Source organism: Stomoxys calcitrans, chromosome 3, assembly GCF_963082655.1.
Source record: "Stomoxys calcitrans chromosome 3, idStoCalc2.1, whole genome shotgun sequence".
NCBI lineage: Eukaryota > Metazoa > Arthropoda > Insecta > Diptera > Muscidae > Stomoxys > Stomoxys calcitrans.
In genome coordinates this window covers 154,600,298-154,623,972 of record NC_081554.1, presented here as the reverse complement: position 1 = coordinate 154,623,972, position 23,675 = coordinate 154,600,298, and the positions used below count along the sequence as shown (strand labels likewise).

Below are 23,675 nucleotides of genomic sequence, written 5' to 3'. Positions count from 1 at the left end.
ACCTCAAAAAAATCACCCTTTATATGTTTCTATTAACCTCTCAGGAGTCTTCAGCATAAAGGATGATAGACTAATAGGACGAAAATCTTTTGCCTTCGTGTGTTAGGGATTTCCTGCTTTTGGAATGAAAATGACCTTCGTGTCCCTCCATCCCACAGGTATATATGACATTCTGATACAAGCAGAGTATATCTCCCTAAGCCAGGGAACCAGTCTATCAGACACAGCTTGTAATTCACCCGGTGATACATCATCAGAGCCTGGCGTCTTAAAGGAGTCGAAACTTATCTTATCGCCCAAAGGATTTTTGATTGACGAAACACTAGAACTACTCGTTGATACACATTTCCCGGGAAATTCTCCAAGGGACAAGTTGGCGCCAGTCACTGATATGCATTCGTCGGGCGCCATTAGGGCAATTGTATCTGAGCCGAACACAGAAAGTTAAATAAAAACCCTTTTTTAAAAAGTATTATTTTATATATATTATTTATAATGTGGCAAAATTTGGAAAAAAAATAAAATATAAGGCAATATTGAGTTTAAAAACTAAAAACACATTAAATAAAAGAATTAACTAAATTTTTATGAGTCTTTTTTTTATTATTTTCATTATTCCTATGACCTTAACTGTACTGATGTAGTAAATATAATTTATATTTATTTGCTGTATTGACTATTATTGTTGCTATCTGCTATCATTTTTATTGCATTAAACATTTAAAATAGTGATGGTTACTTAAAAAACAATAAAATGTGCTGCATAAGTGCTTCTTTATTTATTTACTTTTCTCCCGTCCCCTTTGAACCCACTCCCCATATCGAAGTAAAGGTGCATTTGTTTTATTTATGATGTTGTTATTCACAACAATAATAAATGATTTTTATGGGTTTTATACCCTTAAGGTGTTGGTGCATTTACATTTGGTTTTTATTTGCGTGGTGCATTGAATTGCGAATAATCCAAATAAATAGAAGACTAACGGTTGCCATATTTAAATAATAAACCTATTAATTTATATAGCATAAGAGTGTTTAAAATAAAATTCACTTATTGTTTATTAGGTGCAAAGTGTTGTGTTGACGAATTGGTGCGTTTATAACATGAATAACATTTTAAATAACAAAAAACAATAGGGTGTTATTAACATGTTGACACAATAATAACATGCATTATATTCAAAGGGTGATGGTTGGTAAAGATATGTGAAACGCACACATTTTTTTATTTACATGTATGTAACATAAAGTTTTTTAATGATGATGATAGAAAGTCGGAAGTTTGTTCAATTGGTTTAGCTGTAAACGAAAAATTTTTGGGCTGGACATTCTATTTTGAATATGATTATTAAAAAATAATAAAAGAGTGTCTATGTTGACTGTGGTATGCTGATAATGTAGATGCTATTTGCATGAGTTTTGTTTTGATGTTTTGTATAACATGTGTTTCTTCTAATGTTTTAACTGTTAACATATGTCAATTCATTTGAGTCCAGAACTGTAATGAAAATTTATAATATAACGCAGGATATTCATTCTTGGCATCTTGGTCTACAAAGATTCCGACGATGCTCAGGTAAAACATTAAGGTTGGATACCATACTGTCCCCTATCAACACCATTGCTCTTTTTTGGACACGGTCGAGTAGCTCCAAGAATTTTCGGTCCGATGTAGGCAATATAGATATTGGGAAGATAAGATGGAGTGAAGTAGTAGAAACACTCTTCTTTCGACCCTTCGAAAGAAGCACTTCTGTTTTGACGAACGGGCATCACATTGTATTTCAGGTTGGATACCATACTGTTGCCTATCAACACCATCGCTCTATTTTGGTCACGGTCGAGTAGCTCCAAGGATGCTATGGGAGCATATGCCCGTACCTGTGAGTTATATTCCATTTTCAGCCCGATGTAGGCAATATATATATTGGGAAGATCAGATGGAGTGAAGTAGTTCTTGCACCGCTTAAAAAACCCAAACACTCTTCTTTCGACACTTCGAAAGAAGCACTTCTGTTTCGACCAGCGGGCATCACATTGTATTTCTCGCCCCGAACATTAAGAGCGTCTGATCGTTCAATATTCGTAGCGTCGAAAGATATTGATGATTGTGAAGAGTCAGCGAATCTTTTATGAGATAACAAACATTAAAATTATGCATTAAAATCTGCTTTGTTCATTCGACCGCATTCGTAAACAGCCAGTAAGTCCTGACAGAGTGGCTCATCCATAGTCCGCCTCTTGTTTTCAATCTCATGAAGAATCGGCCATTGGGCGAATGAATAGGAATAAGAGAGATTGCTGTCATCCGCAAATGAGAAAATAGGATCCGAAGTCTGACTCAATAGATCGTCAATGAAAATAAGAAAAAGAGAAGGTGGAAGAACAAAGCCTTGTGGTACACTTGCGTTCAATTTGTATTCATTGGAAAGGAACCCATCTGTAACAACTCGTATAGTGCAACCCTCAAGAAAGTTTGATATAAATCGAGCGAAGTTAGCATCAACACTAAAAGCGACTAGCTTTCATATAGAAGTTCAGAGAGCCAGATTCTATCACATGCTGGATTGCAAATATATCTAGTGCCACGACATTACACTCGCCAAATCGGGGTTAGAGCGATCTCAACGTTCAGATTGAAATGCCATCAGGTCTACCGTGGACCAATTTCTGCAGAAGCCATACTGTCATTCACTAAGAAGGCTATTTGGCTCTAGATGGTGGTTAAACATGCTCTCCATAAAATTGGAAAGCGCGGAGCATATAGCGGTTAGCCGGTAATTCGCAGAGTTGTTCTCCTGTTCTTTTTATACCCGCCACCATAGGATAGGGGGAATATTAATCTAGTCATTCCGTTTGTAACATCTCAAAATATTGATCTAAAACACCATAAAGTATATATTTCCATGATCGTCTCGACATTCTGAGTCAAACCAGTCACGCCCGTAAGTCTGTCTGTGGAAAGCACTACAGCGGTCGAATGCATGAAGCTAGACGCTTAAAATTTTGCACAGATATTAAATATTGATGTGGGTCATTGGGGATTGCAAATGGGCCATATTGGTTCAGATTTGGATATAGCTCCCAGATTTGACTTCTTGAGCCCATGGAAGCCATAATTTTTATCCGATTTGGCTAAAATTTTGCAGACAGTGTTCCGTTATGACTTCCAACAGCTGTGCTAAGTACGGTACAAATCGATCTATAACCTGATATAGCTCCCAATGAAACCAATCTCCAGATTTAACAACATGAGCCATTATAAGCCGCAAATTTTATCCGATTTGTCTGAAATTTTGCATGTAGTGTTCTGTTATGACTTTTAACAACTGTACTAAGTAAAGTTCAAATTGGTCTTTAACCTGGCATAACTCCCATCTAAACCGACCTGCCGATTTGACTAAAATTTTGCATGCGGTGTTCTGTTACGACTTCCAACAACTGTGCCAAGTACGGTCCAAATCAGTCTATAACCTGATATAGCTCCCATATAAACCGGTCGCTCGATTATCCTTGTTCTGTCCCTAGAAGCTTTAATTTTTGCTAGTTTGACAGAAGTTTGGTATGTAAAACATAATAATGCCCTTCAACTTAATTAAATTTGCATAAATTTGTAGCAGAATCCATGGTGGTAGGTTCCCAAGATTGAAGAACCCTTTTGACTCCACGTGTTCTAAAAATATGCGAGGCATCGAACATCGAACGATATGTTTTCAGTCGTTGCAAGTGGTTGATTGCTTTCCGGCAGGGAGGAGTTTCCCGCAAACCTTTCAGCCAGTAGGCTAGACTTATCAACCGGGTCAGTAAATATATGGTCATATTTGACAAAAGTTGGGAAAGCCGAGGAGTTGCCCCTTACTCTTTTCACAAATGACCAATAGCTCTTGCTTCCTCTAGGAGAAGCAATAACTTTAGCACATAGACGTTTTTTGTGTGGAAACTTTTGGCATCTAAGCCTTTGGCACATGTAGAGTTGTTGTTGTAATCACTTTTATATATGGAGGTGGCGATCCTCGTCAAGCTCCATATGTGAGCAAGCTCGTTCCGGTCCATAGGACCGATCACCGCGGGAATGTTATGGGCATTGGTTATTTAAAGGTTATTGTTATTTAATGGGCACTCTGTATTTAAGAAAGAACAGGAGCCGCTCGGATTCTCACTGAGACTCTGCACTATTGCTGATTGTCTGCAAGTGCAATTGCAGCCACTCCGTATACGAAGCATTCCACTATCTGCAATCTGTGGACGCGCTCGGGTAATAAATAAAGTAGTTATGGTCTTCAGACCCTTTATCGGCAGATCGGTCTATAAGCAGCTATATCCAAATATGGGCCGATTTCAACCAGCGTGCATCAAGAAAACGTATCTGTGCCAGGTGAATATCTCAATTTTTGAAGGCTGTAGAGTGATTACACCAGACGGACGGACAGACACACGTACATCGTTAAATCGTCTTAGAATTTTACGACGATACGAAATTTATATACTTTGTAGGGTCGGAAATTGATATTTAGATGTGTTGCCAAAGGGATGACTAAATGATATACCCCTTATCCTACGGTGGTGGGTATAAAAAGAACTAGGAAGAGCGTGCTCAGTTCGGCCGGGGCGAATATTACATACCCTCCACCATGGATAGCATTTGTCGAGTTCTATGCGAGGTATCTCTTTTTAGGCAAAGGCTATATCAAGATATAGTCCGATATAGCCCATCTTCGAACTTAACCTGATTATGGAAAAAAAAAGATTCTGTGCAAGGTTTCAGCTCAATATATCTATTTTTGAAGACTGTAGCGTGATTTCAACAGATAGACGGAGGGACATGTCTAGAGCGTCTTAGATTTTTACGCTGAACAAGAATATATATACTTTATAGGGTCGGAAATGGATATTTCGATGTGTTGCAAACGGAATGACAAAATGAATATACCCCCATCCATCGGTGGTGGATTTAAAAACGTGTGCCAATTTGGGGTAAATGGAACTGTTATGCTATTGGAGCTATATCAAGTTACAGTCCAATTCGGACATTAAATAAATGCTGAACATTGTAGAAGTCATTGTGTAATATTTCAGTTAATACGGATAAGAATTGCATCTTGTAGGGGCTCAACAATTAAATCGGGAATAGGTTTATAGAGAGCTGTATCAGGCTATAGATCGATTCATACCATATTAGACACGTAAGTTGAAGGTCATGAGAGAAGCCGTTGCACAAAATTTCTGCTAAATCGAATGAGGATTGCGCCCTCTAGAAGCTCAAGAAGTCAAGATCCAAGATCGGTTTATATGGCATCTATATCAGGTTATATACCGATTTGCGCCATACTTGGCACAGTTATTGGAAATCATAACAAAATACCCCATGTAAAATTTCAGCCAAATCGGATGAGAATTGTGCGCTCTATTGGATCAAGAAGTCAAGATCCAAGACCGGTTAATATGACAGCTATACCAGATTATGAACCGATTTGAATCGTACTTAACACAGTTGTAGGAAGTGATACCAAAATACTACGTGCAAAATTTCAGCCAATTCGGGTGAGAATTGCGCCCTCTAGAGGCTCCAGAATTCGGTTTATCAAAACATGGACCGATTTGAAACATACTTAGCGCAGTTGTTGGAAGTGATACCAAAACACCACGTGCAAATCGGACCTACACTAATAAAAAGAATTTGTGCAAAAATTCAAGCGGCTAGCTGTACTCCTTCGAAAGTTAGCGTGCTTTCGACAGACAGATGCTAGATCGACTTAAAATGACATGACGATTAAGAATATATATACTTTAAGGGGTCTAAGACGCATATTTCGAGTTGTTACAAACAGAATGACATACTAATTTTCCTATGGTGGAGGGTATAAAAACTGTGTCCAAAACTCTATTGACTATACATGATGCCAAGAAAATATTTACATCTAAAATAAAATTCTATAATAATATTCTTCAGAATTCTGTACTTTGAATCAGTATTAGTCAGTTTGCCGTTTGGATCAGTGATAGGTAAGACAGAGCAGAGTAAGGAGTAGATTGTTGAAAAATACTCTTCAAAACTCTGTCATTATAAGTCAAGATAGAGAGCAGGGTAAGGGGTGGATTGTCGAAGGTCGCGCAACTATAGTTGGGTTACCAGAAGATAAAACCATGAAATGAAGAAAATAAAACTTAGTAAAATTTTTAAATTTTTTCTCAGTTTCATTCAATATCGATGTTTTGGCGTCCAGCTACTTAGTAAATTGTCAAAACATATGAAACTTAATAGAGAAATGGTAATTTCTATGGCAAACTTGGCTGTTGGCAAATCAACTGAAGTTGGGTTGCAATCCATAATCGATCGATAGTACCCGTGAAAGACGATAAGGTTGTGCTTGCTATATTTGAGAAAAATCTTGTTTTTTTTATCCGAAGACTGGAAAATATTTTTGTACTAAGTTGCGAATGTGCGGAAATTGCCTCTACTCGTGTAGTATGAATTAAAATGTTTTTATTCTTTCACCTCTTTTAATGACTTAGAATACTAGTTGGGTTGTGTTTTTATGTGATAAGGTTTTTTTTTTTTGGTATATGTGGTATAAATTCAATATTTGTAAATAATGTACTTTTGCATGTAATGTCTATACTAATGTAGGTGTTTAAGAGCTATGTAAGTATTTCTTGTATATATATAAAAAGAATTTGTTTATGATACAAAGAGTATATAAATAAAATAAATATTTGAAGAGAGAGAACTTTTGATCCAAAAATTGCAAATTTCTTTGTTATATAGTATATAAGAGTATACAATGTTATATACATACATATGTTAATATATTCATGTATCAACTATGTTTTCATGTATTGTTAATGTTTTGATGTTATTTAGGTAGTGTTTGGTAAACTTAAAGTATAACTAAAGTTGTTCAACTTTGAAGTTGAAAACAGTGTTTTAGGAATGTTGATAAATAAAGAATTTTTTAAAAAGATAATTAAATTTCGAATAAACTAAACCAAGTCCACGTGTCCAGTAGTAGTAGTCCCTGACTATTTTGCACCATGATAAGATTACCTTTACCTTACGTAATAACTAAGTTCAAAAAATAGTTTCCCCATAATATGATGTTCCTATAATGTTTCACGTAAGAAGGCTGTTTATAAATACGATTACTCTAATGTAGAGTTATAAAATAATTACAAATCTATAAAAAAAATAAACCAAACAAACAGAAATTTTATTCTACAACAAACACTTTGGTCAATTCATACATATTATATTTATCAACACTATAAAGAATTCGTAAAAAAGTAAAAGCTTTGTAATGTTGATGCAGGATTTAGATGAACATTTTCTAACTAGTTAAAAAAATAAAAAAAAAATATTTTCCAAATTTCATTTTTGCGACTTAGGCTAAAATTGATGAAAACATTTCTATATAAATATTGTCTTTTTTATGTTTTTCTTTTGCTGTTTATGTTTGTTTTTTTTTTTTTTTTTTGGTTTGGCACCTTATTTGGTAGGTATTTGTATAATTGTTGTATTTATTTGTTTTATAGAAATTGTATATAGTTTGTATAGATATATATCGATAAAATATATATTATTTTTAGAGTATATAAATGTATATAACTTTTTTTTTTTTAATTTTATCATTTGTTAAATATTTAGGAAATACAAAGTCAAAAAATTTAAATTGTTTGCTTACCATATTGTTTTGTACGGACGGGTATGGGTGGAGTTGTTGCACCTTCGCCTCTTTGGGAACGAGCAGCCAGCCATATATAGTATAAGGTATCAGGATACAAACCATCTAGCGTATATGATTCAGTATTGGAGATACGCCTATGGACATTTTTGAAAATGGAGAATAGTAAATTATTACAAATATATTGTTGGCAATATAATAAAATCTTCTTATTAAATATTTTGAATTAAAAAATCGAAAATAAACCAAATCATTGAATGACTTGGGTATGTTAAAAACCAAGCAACGGTTCGGAATAGTTTTACTTATTACGGTGCATATTAGGGCTGGACAATGAATTAGGTTTACGTTATTTCTACCAAAGGGCAGTGAGTCGAGCTAATGACCATGACAATGAATATCACCAGTAATTGATGGATTTAATAGATTACTGAAAAGAAATTACCAGACAACAGCTGGATTTCATCACAGACAACAAGCCTTCGGCATACGTTTGTAGCGTGGCCAATACTATCTTCAGTACCGTAGTGTTACACTCTGTCCTCCCGTCTGTCGGGCCTACAGTTCAAAGCCTGAAAGTTTGTAGTGTCAAACTTAAATCCAAATGGAAGTGGAATATTGGATTTTTAAGTTTGGCTAACACATGCTAATACCCGCGGCCGTTGGATCAATATCTCTTCGTGTTTCAATATCGCTTCTGTTTGTCTCTATGTAATTAATACAAATCGGGGTCTTATGCAGTTCTATTTATTATGTTTGCTATGGGGTTATGTTAAACATCCGTTAAAAGTAGTTAGTAGAATGATAAAAGTTGAAGAGATTTCATTGATCAAACGACGAAGATTGAAAACGGATCCCAGATATGCATATCTGCACCTGGAATGTCCGAACTCTTTAAAGAGAAGATGAAGTATACACACTGGCGGATGCACTGGAGAAGTACAGGGCAGACCAGGGATCCCAAAATGGTTCGAAAAGTCGACTTTTAGACTATTCGACTTTTATCAAAATAGCAAAAGTAGATTTTTCGACTTATTGTTGCAAAAAGTCGATTTTATCAAAGTCGACTTTTGCAAAAAATAGACGTTTCGACTTTTTGTCAAAAATTTCCAAAATTTTCTAAAAAATTTTCTATTTTCTGTAGGTCTTTGTAGACTTTTTTCCATGAAGATATAATCATTTCTTTGTTTTTTCATAAAGGGAAGTTATTAGGAAAATTTTTAAATGGAAAATTGGTGCATTTTCGCTATCTTAAAGCCAATATGGCTTATTGCAAAAGTTTCCACCTTCCTGTTTACTTTGCTTGATTGAATTCAAGCTTGAAATGGTCTATATAACCTTGTAACTTATGGGTAATGCACTTTTATTCTTTATCATTTCCTCTATAAAACCCCAGAAGAAACGCAAAATTATTTCTATTCTATCCGATTTTATGCATCCGCCATTAACAAATACCTTTTTTCAAAAATTAAATTAAAAATTAAAACAGACCGCCTTCAACAAATCGGAGTTTATCTATTCTTAATTCCATCCGGACAAAAATCTCTATTTGTGGAATGTACCCTTATATGAAAGCTACTATAAAATATTGTTCGATTCATCCATGGATTGGAATATACTTTTACCATGCCGAGAACAATCCCACGACAGCCGGTTGTACGTACCAGATTGACCCGATGGAGTCCTTCATCGGCAAGGGCTGCCTTCTTAGTGTATAACACACTGCTACAACATGTCGAGAAATGTCGCTTGCTAAATTTTTAACAAATATCTCTGTGCAGCTTTCTTTTCGACTATTCGCCATCAAAATCGATTATTCGACTTTTTGATCATTGAAAGTCGACCTCGACTTTTTAACACAAAAAGTAGACTAGTCGAAAGTCGACTTTGGAATCCCTAGGGCAGAGATTACCGCCATACAGGAAGTGTGATGGCTCGGGAAAGGTGACGCCCTAAATTATAGCTGCATTGAAAAGAGACATGAATTTGGTAGTGGATTTGTGGTTAGTCGGACATTGTCTCCAAGTTTACTCCACGAACATTCCGGCATACCCACGAACATCGCTATACCCACGAAAATTCCGCTAAGGAACAGGGGCAAACTTCTCACACACCGATGAGTGCAGTCCGATTTAAGTTTAAGCTCAATGATAAGGGGCCTACTTTTTATAGCCGAGTCCGACTTCATCCATGACAATGTACCACACAAATGTTGCCAGCATTAGGAGGGAAAACCACCGCTGAAATTTTTTTCTGATGTTCTCGCCCAGGCGTTCTGCGTCATAGGCGGACATGCTAACCTAGTCAGGTTAGGGTAGCAGCAACCCGGCTGAAAAATAAAAACACTGCAGGAGTCGATGGGTTACCGGCTGAACTATTCAAGGCGGGAGGCGACACGCTGATAAGGCCAATACATCAGCTCGTCTGCGCAATCTGGTTAGAAGTACGCATACCCGTTGGTTGAAATCTCATTGTACTATTTCCCGTAAGCAGACATGTAGGGGGAAAACCCCTCCCCATCGCATACAAGGTACTATCGAGCGTACTGTGTGAAAAATTAAAATCTAAAGTCAACGAAATAATTGGGCCCTATCAGTACGGCTTTTTACTTGGTGAATCCACCATAAACCAGATATTTACACTGGATCTCATACGAGAAGGACAAATCGACACAAACCCACTTTTCGTTGACAACAAATCCGTCCTCGAAAGCGCTATGCGTTCAACGGTATTTCAGGCCATATAGGGTTTGGAAAATCTGCAAAACTGATAAGACTTTGCAGAATGACGCCTACTGATACACGCTCCTCAGTTAAAATAGGAAAGTACCTCTCCAAACCGTTCAATACCAAACGAAGTTTCAGAGGGGAAGACATCTTATTATGTGAGCTCTTTGATATCCCGGTGGAGATTATTATACGAGATGCACGTGTGAGTAGGTATGGCAAACTACTCACAAGAGAACATATGCTACTCGCCGGTCATCGCTGAAATTTCGCAGCCTTTGAGAGTATTGAAAGAGAATCAACGAAAGTGGATCTGGCTATAAATGGAAATGAGACAAAGTGGATGGTATTAACTCTCACAAAGTCCTCTTCATCCTAGCATATAAAGAAAGTTGGCAACTGTTACTTTGAGATAGTCAGCATCTTTATCTCCCTCAGTGAACGAAACAAATGACACCAGTTTTGAAATAAAACGAAGGAAACTAATGCCTAGCAGATGTTACTTTGGATTGAGCAAGCAGTTCAGAAGCAAGTCCACCTCTCGACAGATGAAAATCACACTATACAAGGCACTGATACTACCCGTGTTGTTATATGGTTCCGAGACATGGGAAAGCAGACGAGGCGGTGCTTGGAGTGTTTGAGAGAAAGATTCTTCTTAAAATATATGAACCAGTCTACGTTAATGGAGAACATAGAAGATGTATGAACTACAAGATGTTTGGGTTGTTAGTTAAACGCATCAAAATACAACGGTTGCATTGGCAAGATCATGTTGTCATAACAAAAGTAGAAGCTATAGCGAAGAAGCCTTTTGCAGGCGACCATAATAGAACACGCCAAAGGGGAAGATCAAAACTCCGATAGAGTGACCAAATGGAGAACGACATCTAGAAATTGGTTGGAAATAAAAACTTTTTAATATAAATTCCGCGCGGAAATCCATTCGTCGTTATTTTTATGTCCACCACCCAAGGATGGGGGTAAATTTATTTTATCATTCCATTTGCAACACATTGACATATTCATATTCGACCCTACAAAGTATACATATTCTTGATCGTCGTAAAAATCTAAGACGATCTAGTAGGTCCGTTTGGCTGTTGAAATCACGCAACGGGCTGGCTTTAAAAATCGAGATAATTAGCTGAATCTTTTGCACAGATTTATGTTTTGTCCATAGGCAGGTTAAGTTCGATGGTGGGTTATATCGGACTATTTTTTTATACATACGTCATATAGACTGATTTGTTGATTAAAGATCTTAGGCCCGTTAAAGCCACATTTTATATCTAATTTCGCTGAAATTTCGCTCAATGTGTTGCATTAGGCTCCTCGACATTCGTAGATCGGACTATATTTGGATATAGCTGCCATATAGACCGAGCACCCGATTTAAGGTATTGGGACCATAGAAGTCGCACTTAAATTTGGCACAGTGACCCATGTTTAGCTTTTCAACATCCATGCTATTGGTCTATATTTGGATAAGCTGCCAAATATACCGATCTCCTGGTTTAAGGTCTTAGGCCCATAGATAGCGCATTTATTAGCTGATATCGCTGAAATTTGGCGCAGAGAGCAATGTTAGGCTACTCGACATCCGTGCCTTATATAGATGCCATTTGATTATAGTTGCTATATATGCAGATCTCCTGATTTTAGTCCATGACCAGCGTTTATTACTCGATTACGCTGATTGCGCAAATTGACATATTCAGATCGGTCTTTAAATGGATATAGGTGTCATATGCAACAATATTCTATTTTACCAACGTGAAGAGTGAATTGTATTTATTAGAACACTAGAGGTCCGTGTTGAGTTTAATTCAAATCGGAAATGTTTCGATAAAGCTGCTATGGGTTCATAAATGATGCATTCTTCACCGAAATAGGACAAAAGATCGTAACATATATACCCGAGGTTGTGTGTATCCAAAGTTGCGCTCGGCCGAAGTTAATGCCTTATAAAGAAATCAAGAAATTGATGTTCGAGAATCGACGATGAACAGTCAGAGACTTTACTGATAGCCGTAGAACGTCAGAGGGATCAGTGAAACCATTTTAAAAGATTTAAATTAAATCACCATTGGTTCGAAAATCACTTGTTAAACAAAGCTTTCCGACTACCAAGATGCCATAAAACTTTCCACAATTACTGTATTCGCCTGGTTTAGCCCCATGTGACTTCTGGCTGTTTAGCAAACTCCAGCGATCACTCCGGGAAAATCGGTTTGGGTGATTTTAAGGCATTAAAAGTAAATCGTTTTACGCATTGAATGCTACAAAAAGTTCACGATAATTGGAAAATATGTTGGCATAAGTTTGTATTTGGCCAACAGCAGTATGTTCTGCTAGAGAAAAAAATATTCAGTAATGGCCAACTAAAGTAAAGTAAGCCAAATCTCGCATTCTAGTTGAGCTTTATCGTTGTGGACGTGGATGTGCAATATTTCAAGACAATAGTTTTCATATAGTTAGTACTTTAGTTATTTTTTTCCAAAGTGGAGTCAGACGCTGTGACGGACAAATAATGGCATATCTCAAGTCCAACTTAGCATGTTATTTCAAATCACACTATATTATACAATTACATTTCCTATTTGATATTTTTTACGATTTTCACTAACACGTTATCAAATAATTTGAAGGCATTAATTTATTTTAATCGAATTTCCGTGAAATTGTATTTCGTAAATCTCCACCTGTATATTGTTGCACAATTTCACACGATTTTCATTATAACTCATATAACTGGCAAAGTGGGGTAAATGAATATGGGTCGTGACCATTTCACTTAGTTCAATACATATCCTTCTGTATGTATGCATATCTATAATATATATTCTTTACAACTGTACTCACTTGTGATGATCCTGATTTGCATATGTGTCATTCCAGTACAATTCATAATGAACAATATTTTCACTGGAATGTGAGGGTTTTGACCATTGCAATGTAACACCGGTCTCGCCAATATCGGTGGCCCGGAAATTGCTCGGTTGTGAGGGGACACCTGTAATGGAATAGCGAAGGGAGATGAGAAAAAAGCACGCAATACGCATAAATAAATATTTTATATTAAGTTTTTGCTGTTGTTTTATTTGGTATATGCAAGTGAATGTGGCGAAATGGTTCTCGACATGGTCATGATGCTGATGATGATGACGCTGTCGCTTCTGCGGGTTGAGATGTTCGCGTTGAGATAAATCAAATATTGGCCATGTCAATAATATTTCCAGTTATATTTCATTATTATTGATTTATACATTGAGGAAACAAGAGTTACACTCCAATAAACCAAAGAATTTGCAACAAAAGGTGTCCATCACACCATAACTATAACCATGCGATGGAAAAGCGGGATGCAAAAAAAAAAAAAAAAGAAGAACATTAAAATATAATAAATGATGACAATGTTTATGGTGGTAGCGTAACCATCATTGACAGCAGTAACGGAAATTAAAAAAAAACCTATTTTCATTTTTTGATAGAATCTTTTTTGACCAGCCAGTGATGTATAAAGATAAAAAAAGACATTTAGCCCTTATAAAATACAACGGCATGTATAATATAAGTTTGGAATCACTTTTGGAATTTATGTTATATTTATAAAAAAAATGGTTTCTTGGTTTAAGTTAAATATTCTAAATATTTATAGATTTAATACTTCGAAAGTACCCTCACAGAGAACTAAGATCATAAAAATTTTTGTATTAGTACATCTTCTTTTGGTTAAAGTCACAAAAGATAACTTTTTTTGTAAACAGTATGGTGGATTTGGTAAACTATTGCATTGACACAGCCACAATAGGCTTATCTAAAAATCTCTTTTTGAGGTGCAAAGAATTATGAAGAAAATTTTCTGAAGAATGATTTAATACTTTCCCTTTCATATCTTCGTTTTAGGGACGTGAGATTTTCTTGCGATCCTTAGAGATCATACTTGGAGGGAGCTCATATAACAGAGGCTTCATCTTTTCTACGTACAACAACTAGATACGAGAAATCTTGCCACTGTTTAAAGGACAAATTTATTTTTTGACATTTCCAACTTTTTAGTTAGTTTGCGTCATCACCGGATACCGTTACTCAAGTACAACAAAGGGCTCTTCCGATCATAAAATATATACAGACAATGCATAGTGGTCCCGCCCATACGAAAAAAATAAAAAAACTAATGTCGGCGATCAATGCTTTTATTTAGGTAAATCTGGCAAACAGATGCTACTTTGGACTAAGTAAGCAATTTAGAAACAAGGCCATCTCTCGACAGACGAAGACTGCACTTTACAAGACACTGATACTACCCGTGCTGTTATATGGTTCTGAAGCATGGGTACTTGTGAAAGCAGATGAGGCAGTGCTTGGAGTATTTGAGAGAAAGATTCTTCGTAAAATATATGGACCAATTTGCGTTAACGAAGAATATAGGCGACGTATGAACCATGAGCTGTATGAGGTATATGACGACGATAGCATAGTTACACGCATCAAAATACAACGGCTGCGTTGGCTAGGTCATGTTGTCAGAATGGATGAAGAAGCTCCAGCAAAGAAGTCTTTTGAAGGCAAACACGGTGGTACACGCAAACCGGGAAGACCAAAAGCCCGATGGAAAGATCAAGTTGTGGGAGACACCTCGAAACTTGGTGTCAGAGATTTTAGAATGAGCGCAGAAGATCGAGGCGCTTGGAACGCTATTCTACGTTCGGCTAGTGGAAGAAATATTCTGTCATAGCCAATTAAAGTAAAGTAAGTAAAGTAACTAGGCTTGACAGGTCTTCAGAGCAGGAAGTCGGGAAACTCAAACTTATGAATCGGGATTATCCGGGATTCTCAAAAAAAAAAACGCAAAACCAAAGTGAAGTTTGGCCTGGCCAAAACTTGTATTCATTTCTACACGGATCGAATATCTCAAGTTCCTTAAACAAATTACTGTAGGCAAACCAAGCGATTACATATAGGTCATATATGCTGTTATAAACCGATTTAGGACATATTTCCCATGGTTTATGGTTTAATCGTCTAAAAAATCAGGACTTTCACTTCTTTGTCGTATGGGACATAGGTTCTTGGATGTTGAAAGTCATAGCAAAGCACTATGTCTAAAATTCCAACCAAATCGGAATATAATAGCTTCGTAATAGAGATATCGCTTTGTATGGGGCCATTTAAAATCCAAACCGACTAACACTAAGAAGATGTATTCGTTCAAAACTGTAAGTGCCTAGATTTACCCCTAAAGTTAACACGCTTTCAACAAATAGACGGATGGACAGGAATCTCCAAATCCACTTGATATGCCATTGCTATTAAGAATATATATACTTTACAGGTCTAAGGTCTTTATTTGGATGTTTAAATTTAAGACGGAACCATAAGAGTAGAAAGGAGTGGGCTAAGCACCACCCATAAATGTTTTAGACAGCCCCCCGCCTCCAGAATTTTAAAAATTACATTATTTTTGACAAAAATTTCTTATTTTATTGAAAGGGGTTTAGCCCCCCAAAAAGCTAGGCTTGGCTCGGTAATTGACAGTACTGTACTGAAAACGGAGACACATATACTTCTCGCTCTAAGTGGATAACAGTCTATATGAGGACAATATCGAAAGTTTAATCTATGTGTCCCATACTTGGCACTGATGTAGAAGCAGCTTATACAACTCATCATTCTGAACTTTATTATTGGATAGTAAACCGATACCATTAGTGTCCTTAGAGCAAACCGACACGAAGAAGAACGGATGACATATAGACATACGAATGAACAGATGAGTCTTACTTGACTGCTTGTAATGCCCGTTTCACCTTTTTCTTATAATTTTATTTTGTTAAGCGAGAATTAATTTTTTCTACATACAATTTTGCACGTCACTGTAGCCATAACGTACTTGGTGCAGACAAAAATCCGCAGTTAAAAGTATTGCAGACATTGAAGCATAAAATTGGATTAGATGGCAAATTTGAAAAAAAAAAACGAAAGAGGAAAGGAATAAATCATCCATCTGATTAGAACTATTGTTGTAGAGTTTCATCGATTCTTTTGTTCTTCTGCTTATGTTACGGCACTCACTCTCTTCATTTTCTAATCTTGATTTGAACCATTCCAGGGTAAATAGATAAGAGCTTTTAATCTCTGCCTCTTTTTAATAGCATTCTAAGACAGAGATATCATGGACTCTCTCTTTCATAAGCCTCTCTTTTGTCTCTTATTCCTTTTTACACACCTTATGATGAGCTTGGAAGAGTATCTTGATTGATTCTTAAGACACGCCCCCTCCTTCAATGGTAAATGGAACTTCTCAATTTCTGATATTTCAAATGATTTCTTTTATCTAAAGCAAATATCAAATGATTATCTTTGTGAGACAAGGCTTTTATATTTATATCGTACAAAGAATACAAAAAGTATTCAAAGTACACCAGTGAGCTAGTTTTTGTTTATTTTGCAAATTTTGTTTAAATGCCGATTTGTTTGTTTTAATTTATCGGTTTCCACAGACGGTGGGTGGCAACGCATATCATCAGTTTGACATTTTTTTCCCTTCTTTGTGCTTCTATTTGACAAAGGCATGGAACACGTTTCCTTCCAAGTTAGGGATCAATTTGTCTTTCTTTTCCTGTGATCTCTCGATGTGATAAGAAGTATTCTTACACAGAATCTACGACTTAAAACGAAAAATAAAGGAAACTTTAACTTCGGTGAATTTTTTTTTTTCATAAAAATCATAACTTTTTGCGTCACTTGACTAAGTTTTGCTGAAGGTAAATTTTTTTGTGAATTCTTTGAAAGTTTCCCAATCAAACATAGTGCATTATTTTTTTTTATTGGTCTGTAGTGCGCAAATTAGGCCTTCATACACGTATCAGTGTTAAAGCTAGCATAATTGAGGCACAGGAGGAAGTCATTCATATATGTGGAATTTTTGAAGGAAAAGGCTTGGCACACCTGGATTCAAACCAAGAGATCTATAACCAACGGGGAGCTACTACCCACAGGGTAGTAGCCACCAATTTATTAATCCGAGTCCCAAGACGTGCTTAAGTGCTTGGCCATAACCTTTTTTGTCATTCACGTGTCTACACCAAGAGACTGGCTGAAGTGATTTTTGCCATGTTCTTAGTAATATTTTAAAGCCAGCAAACCAATATTACCAGCCTCTATTTGAACCTTACACCGGCTATACCAACCTGATGTGACATTTTTCAACCGGCCATGTAAAGTTTTATCCAGCTATACCTAGTTTCAAGTGATATTTTTTCGAGGAGCCATACATATTGAATACGTGCTGAATTTCAAGATTTTTGAAGCCACATCTTCACGCCATTTTGTTTAATTATTTTTTCATCATGCTAAAGCATCAGGCTGCCTATATCATCACAATTCATCAACTTAACTAGAATCGAATAAGTATCGTAATTATAAAATTCCTAAATGGAATTTCATCAAAATTGATTTTTTTATTTTTTCGTAATTTAATCAGTTATAAATTTTACAGATAGCCTCATATACATCTAAGAAATTTGTTCAGATGTATGCCCAATAGTTCGTTTTATCTTAAATTTGGTAAATCCACCAGCAACACCCTTTTCATAATTTTCAATATCCAAACAGAAAAGCAACCACGAAACCATCGACCATGTGAGGAAGGCCTTCATCGCTGGCGTCATTTTTTTGTTGGTAAGTCACAATGTAAAAATTTTATATAAATATATGCAAAGTGTGTTGTAACTCCATTGGTTAGTTTCCCTCCATTTTTATTTTCTATTGCCTTGCTCTTTGTGGAGCAAACTTTAGAATAACTCGGTGGAGACTTTCTCTCCAGCCGCTCTCGTTTTTTTTTTCTTTGGGAGATCACATGAATGCACATAGTGTTTTTATAGTTTCTCACCAGTGATTTCTCCAAGAAGTTGTTTTTATATTTTTTTTCATTTTTTCATTTTTGCAACTAATTTCGTCTGTTGGGCAGACATACCTACATACATAATTTTTTATTCATTTCTATTTTCACCTGTTTCGTAAATTTAAGATACTTTTTGAATATTTTTAACCCCTTCTGGGAAGCTTTAAATTTACAACATTTTCTAATGTTATAATTTTCTATCAGATTTTTACATTATTATTAGGTAAATTTTTCTAGTTATTATTATTATTTTTTTTAAATGGTTATTAATAAAAATATGTGAATTTTGAATTTCATAAACAATGATACTTTTCTCTTGTGGCGATGAACATTTTTATAAGGCATTGTCTCAATCAGTGAAGATGTGCTAGATCCGTTGGAAAAGTTTTCCTATAAGAAGATGAGATCATAAGAGGGTAGTACCTTTGTTTGTTAGGGGTCCAATGGACATAAGCTTGAATTGGACATAATTGGTTGGAGAGGGTTATGAAGCAATGGCCCCATTTACATCCGGGATGCCATATTAAATTTGACCTTATGGGAAGTATTCGACCTGTTTTTTTTTTCTTTATTTTTCTTTTAAAGTTCTTTTTAAATTTTGTTTGATATATGGCCAACCATCGGTTTTATTCGTTCGTTTTATTTCATTAAAAAAAGGGAGTCTGTAACAAAAATTAATTGTGTAATGGGAACGAGGCTTAGAGGGAAAGGGACACGAACCCCCCACCCGACTGAAGTTAGCAATAGAAGGCTCCCGCAGTCCCAAGACTTTCTAAGTTCTAAGATGCCTTTGAATAGGATCTGAACCTGCATCTCATACAGATTTTCATCTGGATACATTACAGATTTTGGCGCCCAACGTGGGGCCGGAAAAAGACGCTGTCTTAGGCTCTATTATTTTTTTTGTTACTTTTGGAATTTTCACTTTTTAATGGATTGTCAGAAATTATGATAATTTTGTGATTTAGTGTTCGTGAATAGTTTGCAAACCTATCTGGAACTTTGTCAACTTGATGGTTTTACGAGTTAGTCAACCGATAGTTAATTTGTAAACCTTTTTGCAAGCCAAGATTTCATTTTTCCTCCTAGTTTTTGCTTATCCATCTTTCATATATAATTTTCTTTTATATCACTACGAAGAGCTTAGCTATCAGTACCTAAAAGGCAGCTCGGATTTCGTTAACTTGCAGGAAGCATTTTTGCGACCGCTGAACTTTAGACGAAGGACACGACAAATTTAATGTTTTCTACGCTGGTTTGATCTACGCAGGGATTTTTGGAAATTTTATGTATGAACCATAGCCCAGTTTTTTTTTATTTTTTTAATTCCCATAGTAGGGTAAAAGATACTACCTGTTTTGACTCTCATCTTTGAAAGGAAAACATATATCGTTTATGAAATTTTCTGAAAACTTATTTTTTTTGAGTTGCTGCAATAAGCAATACAATAAGGAATATTTATTAAATTTTTTCTGTTAGAACTTCAGATTTTGAAATGTCCTTGGAGAGAACCCCTCCACCGGCATTACCGCCGACTGACTCGGCACCGGTTAATTCGGAACCTACGTTATGTTGGGTGTGTAACGAGATTATGACTGATGGTCAGGAATGTATGCTTATTAATGGATGTTCACATTCATTTCATAAGGTATGCTTACAGGAGTTTTTAACTACAGCATCGGAATGCCCCATGTGCAAACGATCGTGTCAGCCTAATGATTTAAAGGCTTTTGTGTCTGGACAGGGACTAGTTGCTCCGAAGAAACAACCGGCAAACAGGGGCAAAGCTAGGGGTGCGATGCAGAAGCAATATAATACGAGGAGTGCAAGGAATTTATTCCAGGACCAAGTGAGTTTTTTTAACACTAGTTCAGGTTCTCTGGGAGGTAATTTGGCCACACCAAATCGCGATCCTGGTGGTATTAATTCTCGAGGTTTTCACTCCCCATCTCAAGGTGTTGCAAATCCTTCCGCTGGAAACCGTTTTGACTTTAATGAGATGAATAGGTTGATTGAGGCTAACTTGACTCGGATGCTACAAAATTTGAATATTTTGCCCAATCCCAATCAGGACAATCCGCGGGGCGTTCTTCGAAATAGTTTCCAAGATTCGAGGTCCAGAATAGACACAAGGATGCCAAATGACAATGCTCATGCACCTAGTGCAGCCCAAGGTGGAAATGAAGTCCCTTCACAGTCTGTACATTTGAATAGCAATTCGCATATTTTGAATGTGTCTCCGCATTCACTCTCGAACTCTAATAATGGCAATATTCCTTCCGATAGGGTTACATCGATAATGCAGAGTTGGAATTTAAAATTCGACGGGTCATCCACCGGTCTCAACGTCGAAGAATTTTTATACCGGATTTGTTCACTGACTAGGGATAATTTTAATAGTGATTTCTCTTGTATATGCAGGAACCTTAATATTTTGTTAACCGGAAAGGCTAGAGAATGGTACTGGCGTTACCATAAGAGGGTTGCATCTCTTAACTGGGATGATTTTAGCCAGGCCATTCGTGAGCAATATAGGGATTCCAAGACGTCGTACGATTTTAGAGAGGAAATCAGGAATCGGAAACAAAGGGCCAATGAATCATTTGATACTTTTTATGAGTCTATTGCTGGTATTATGGATAGATTGTCGACGCCAATGGCAGAGCAGGAACTGATTGAGATAATACTTAGAAATTTACGTCCTGATGTGCGTCAGGACTTGCTTTATATGAAAATAGATTCAATTCCACATCTTCGTCAACTGGTGCAAACCAGAGAAAATTTCCTCAGCGATGAGTATGTTAGGAGGAACTTGTCCATGCGCAATGTAGGAATGACTAATGTCCCTCGTAGATTCGTATCCGAGATTGATGACGATCGTGATTGTGTCATGGAAGGGGATGAGGATACCTTGAAAGTAGAGGCGGTTCACGGGTCGACGACCAATATGAAATGCTGGAATTGTGAGGAACTCGGACATCACTGGCAGGAATGCTTGAGTGATAGACGAATTTTTTGTTATGGCTGTGGGGCCAAGGACATTTATAAGCCCAACTGCATTGATTGCAGAAACCGTAGGAACAACCCGGCAAAAAACTCGAGACCTCAGGGTCCACCGATCGAATGATTGATAATGTGGACCCCCACAAACCCCCTGATGTACCATTTGAACCCGGATTTTCTAATACCACACCTATTTCTACTTCTATTAAAGGAGATGTCGGGATATGCCCTCCAATAGACATTTTGAGAAGACCAGAGACCCTTGTTAGTTTTGCTAATGATATGCCATCTCATGTCTTATATCCGAGACGGCCTTATCACGAACGTTTAGCTTATTATCTGCAGAGACGCAATGAGATTTTTTCGTTGAGTAGTTTTAATTCTATTTCCAGTAGGCGGCCCAGACGTTCTACCATTCGATTAAGGCAGTACTTTAGATCCAAAAGGTTATGTAGGAAATTCTTGGTTTCGGCGATATTTTCTAAGCCCACGGATATGCGATATTTTGCGAAAATCTCCTTTTTGGAATTCAATGAATTCGGTCTTCTAGATACTGGGGCGAGTGTAAGCTGCCTTGGCGCTGAACTGGCGTTACACAATTTTTCGAAGTATCAAAATTTTTCTAAGTGTAGGTCGAATGTGAGCACTGCTGATGGAAGTATTCAAAGAGTCGTTGGCTGGATAGATGTTCTCGTTTCTTTTAAAGGAGATACTAGGCCTTTGAGATTTTTTATAATCCCTTCTTTGTCACAAAGGGTGATACTAGGTATTGACTTCTGGAAGAAGTTTGGTTTGATACCAGATATACTAGGATCTGTTGTCTTAATGGCTGATGGAGTTATCTCTACGAGTGTTCAGGCTTTGAATCCTGAGGGTGTAGTACTGCAGGAGGATTTTGACACTGATTCTTTTCCATTGACAGGACCACAGCGCAAGCAACTTCAAGCGGTTATAAATCTTTTTCCGAATTTTGAAACCCAGGGGCTGGGTAGGACCAGGTTGATTCGGCATAGTATTGACGTTGGGGATGCTTCTCCCGTAAAACAACGATACTACCCTGTGTCCCCGGCGGTTGAGAGATTAATGTTCGGAGAAATTGACCGGATGCTCAGTTTGGGTGTCATAGAACCGTCCACTTCGGCGTGGAGTTCGCCGATGCGATTAGTGGTGAAGCCGGGAAAAGTAAGGTTGTGCTTGGATGCTAGAAGGCTGAACGCCGTTACTATAAAGGATGCTTATCCTTTACCCAATATTGAGGGAATCTTCGCACGACTGCCAAAGGCGAATATCCAAACTCGATTTGAAGGATGCCTTTTGGCAGATTAGCCTAGACGAAAAGTCGAGACCACTGACAGCATTTACAGTCCCGGGACGGCCTTTGTACCAATTTGTGGTAATGCCGTTCGGGCTCTGTAATGCTCCACAGACTATGTGTAGGCTAATGGACGAGATCATTCCTCCCGATTTGCGCCATTGCGTATTTGGGTATTTGGATGATCTCGTCATCGTGTCGGAAGATTTCCCCTCTCATATGGAGGTATTGGTGCGGATTTCTGCACAATTCCGAAGGGCCAACCTTTCTTTAAACGTTTCCAAAAGTAAGTTTTGCGTCACCAGAGTAAATTACTTGGGTTGCGTAATTGGAAACGGAGGCATAACCACTGATCCGGAAAAGGTCGCGGCAATAACCAACTGGCCAGTGCCCAAGACTTTGAAACAGGTCCGAGGATTTTTAGGACTAACCGGCTGGTATCGTCGGTTCGTGCCGAATTTTTCTGATGCTACGTTCCATATAACCGAGGTTTTGAAATCCAGGAAGAAGTTTCAGTGGACACCAGAGGCACAATTGGCTTTCGAGGATCTCAAGGGGTTGCTTACATCCGCTCCGGTACTTTCTAACCCTGACTTCACTAAGAAGTTCTACTTGCACTGTGATGCAAGCGATCACGGCATAGGTGCCGTTCTCGTACAGTTAGATAAGGATGGGCAGGAAAAACCCATTGCATTTATGAGTAAAAAGCTTACCACGGCTCAGCGCAACTATAGCGTAACCGAACGCGAATGCCTTGCAGCCGTGGAAGCGATAAAGAAATTCAGGTGCTACCTAGAACTACAGGAGTTCGAAGTGGTCACTGACCACTCCAGTCTATTATGGCTGATGAGGCAGCCGGATTTAAGTGGAAGGTTGGCACGCTGGGTTTTTAAACTTCAGTCCTATCGTTTTTCTATTAGTCACAGGAAGGGAAGCGAACATGTCGTACCTGATGCACTTTCGCGGATTCCTCACGAGGAGGTTGCAGGTATTGACACCATCCTACCGGAAGTTGACCTTGAATCTCCTTTCTTTTTGGATGAGGA

The 23,675-nt window shown here is 37.3% G+C and overlaps 1 protein-coding gene across 5 annotated transcripts in view; it reads right to left on the bottom strand.

Moving 5' to 3' along the window:
• Positions 1–23,675, bottom strand: part of LOC106084428 (tyrosine-protein phosphatase Lar) — a 710,785-nt gene that overhangs the window by 92,176 nt on the left and 594,934 nt on the right. For all 5 annotated transcript variants that reach the window (XM_059365346.1, XM_059365348.1, XM_059365350.1 and 2 more), the window contains 2 exons: positions 13,271–13,421; positions 7,680–7,816 (listed from right to left, as the gene is read on the bottom strand). In XM_059365346.1, the coding sequence (XP_059221329.1) occupies positions 7,680–7,816; positions 13,271–13,421 (288 nt within the window). The remainder of the gene's footprint in view (positions 1–7,679; positions 7,817–13,270; positions 13,422–23,675) is intronic.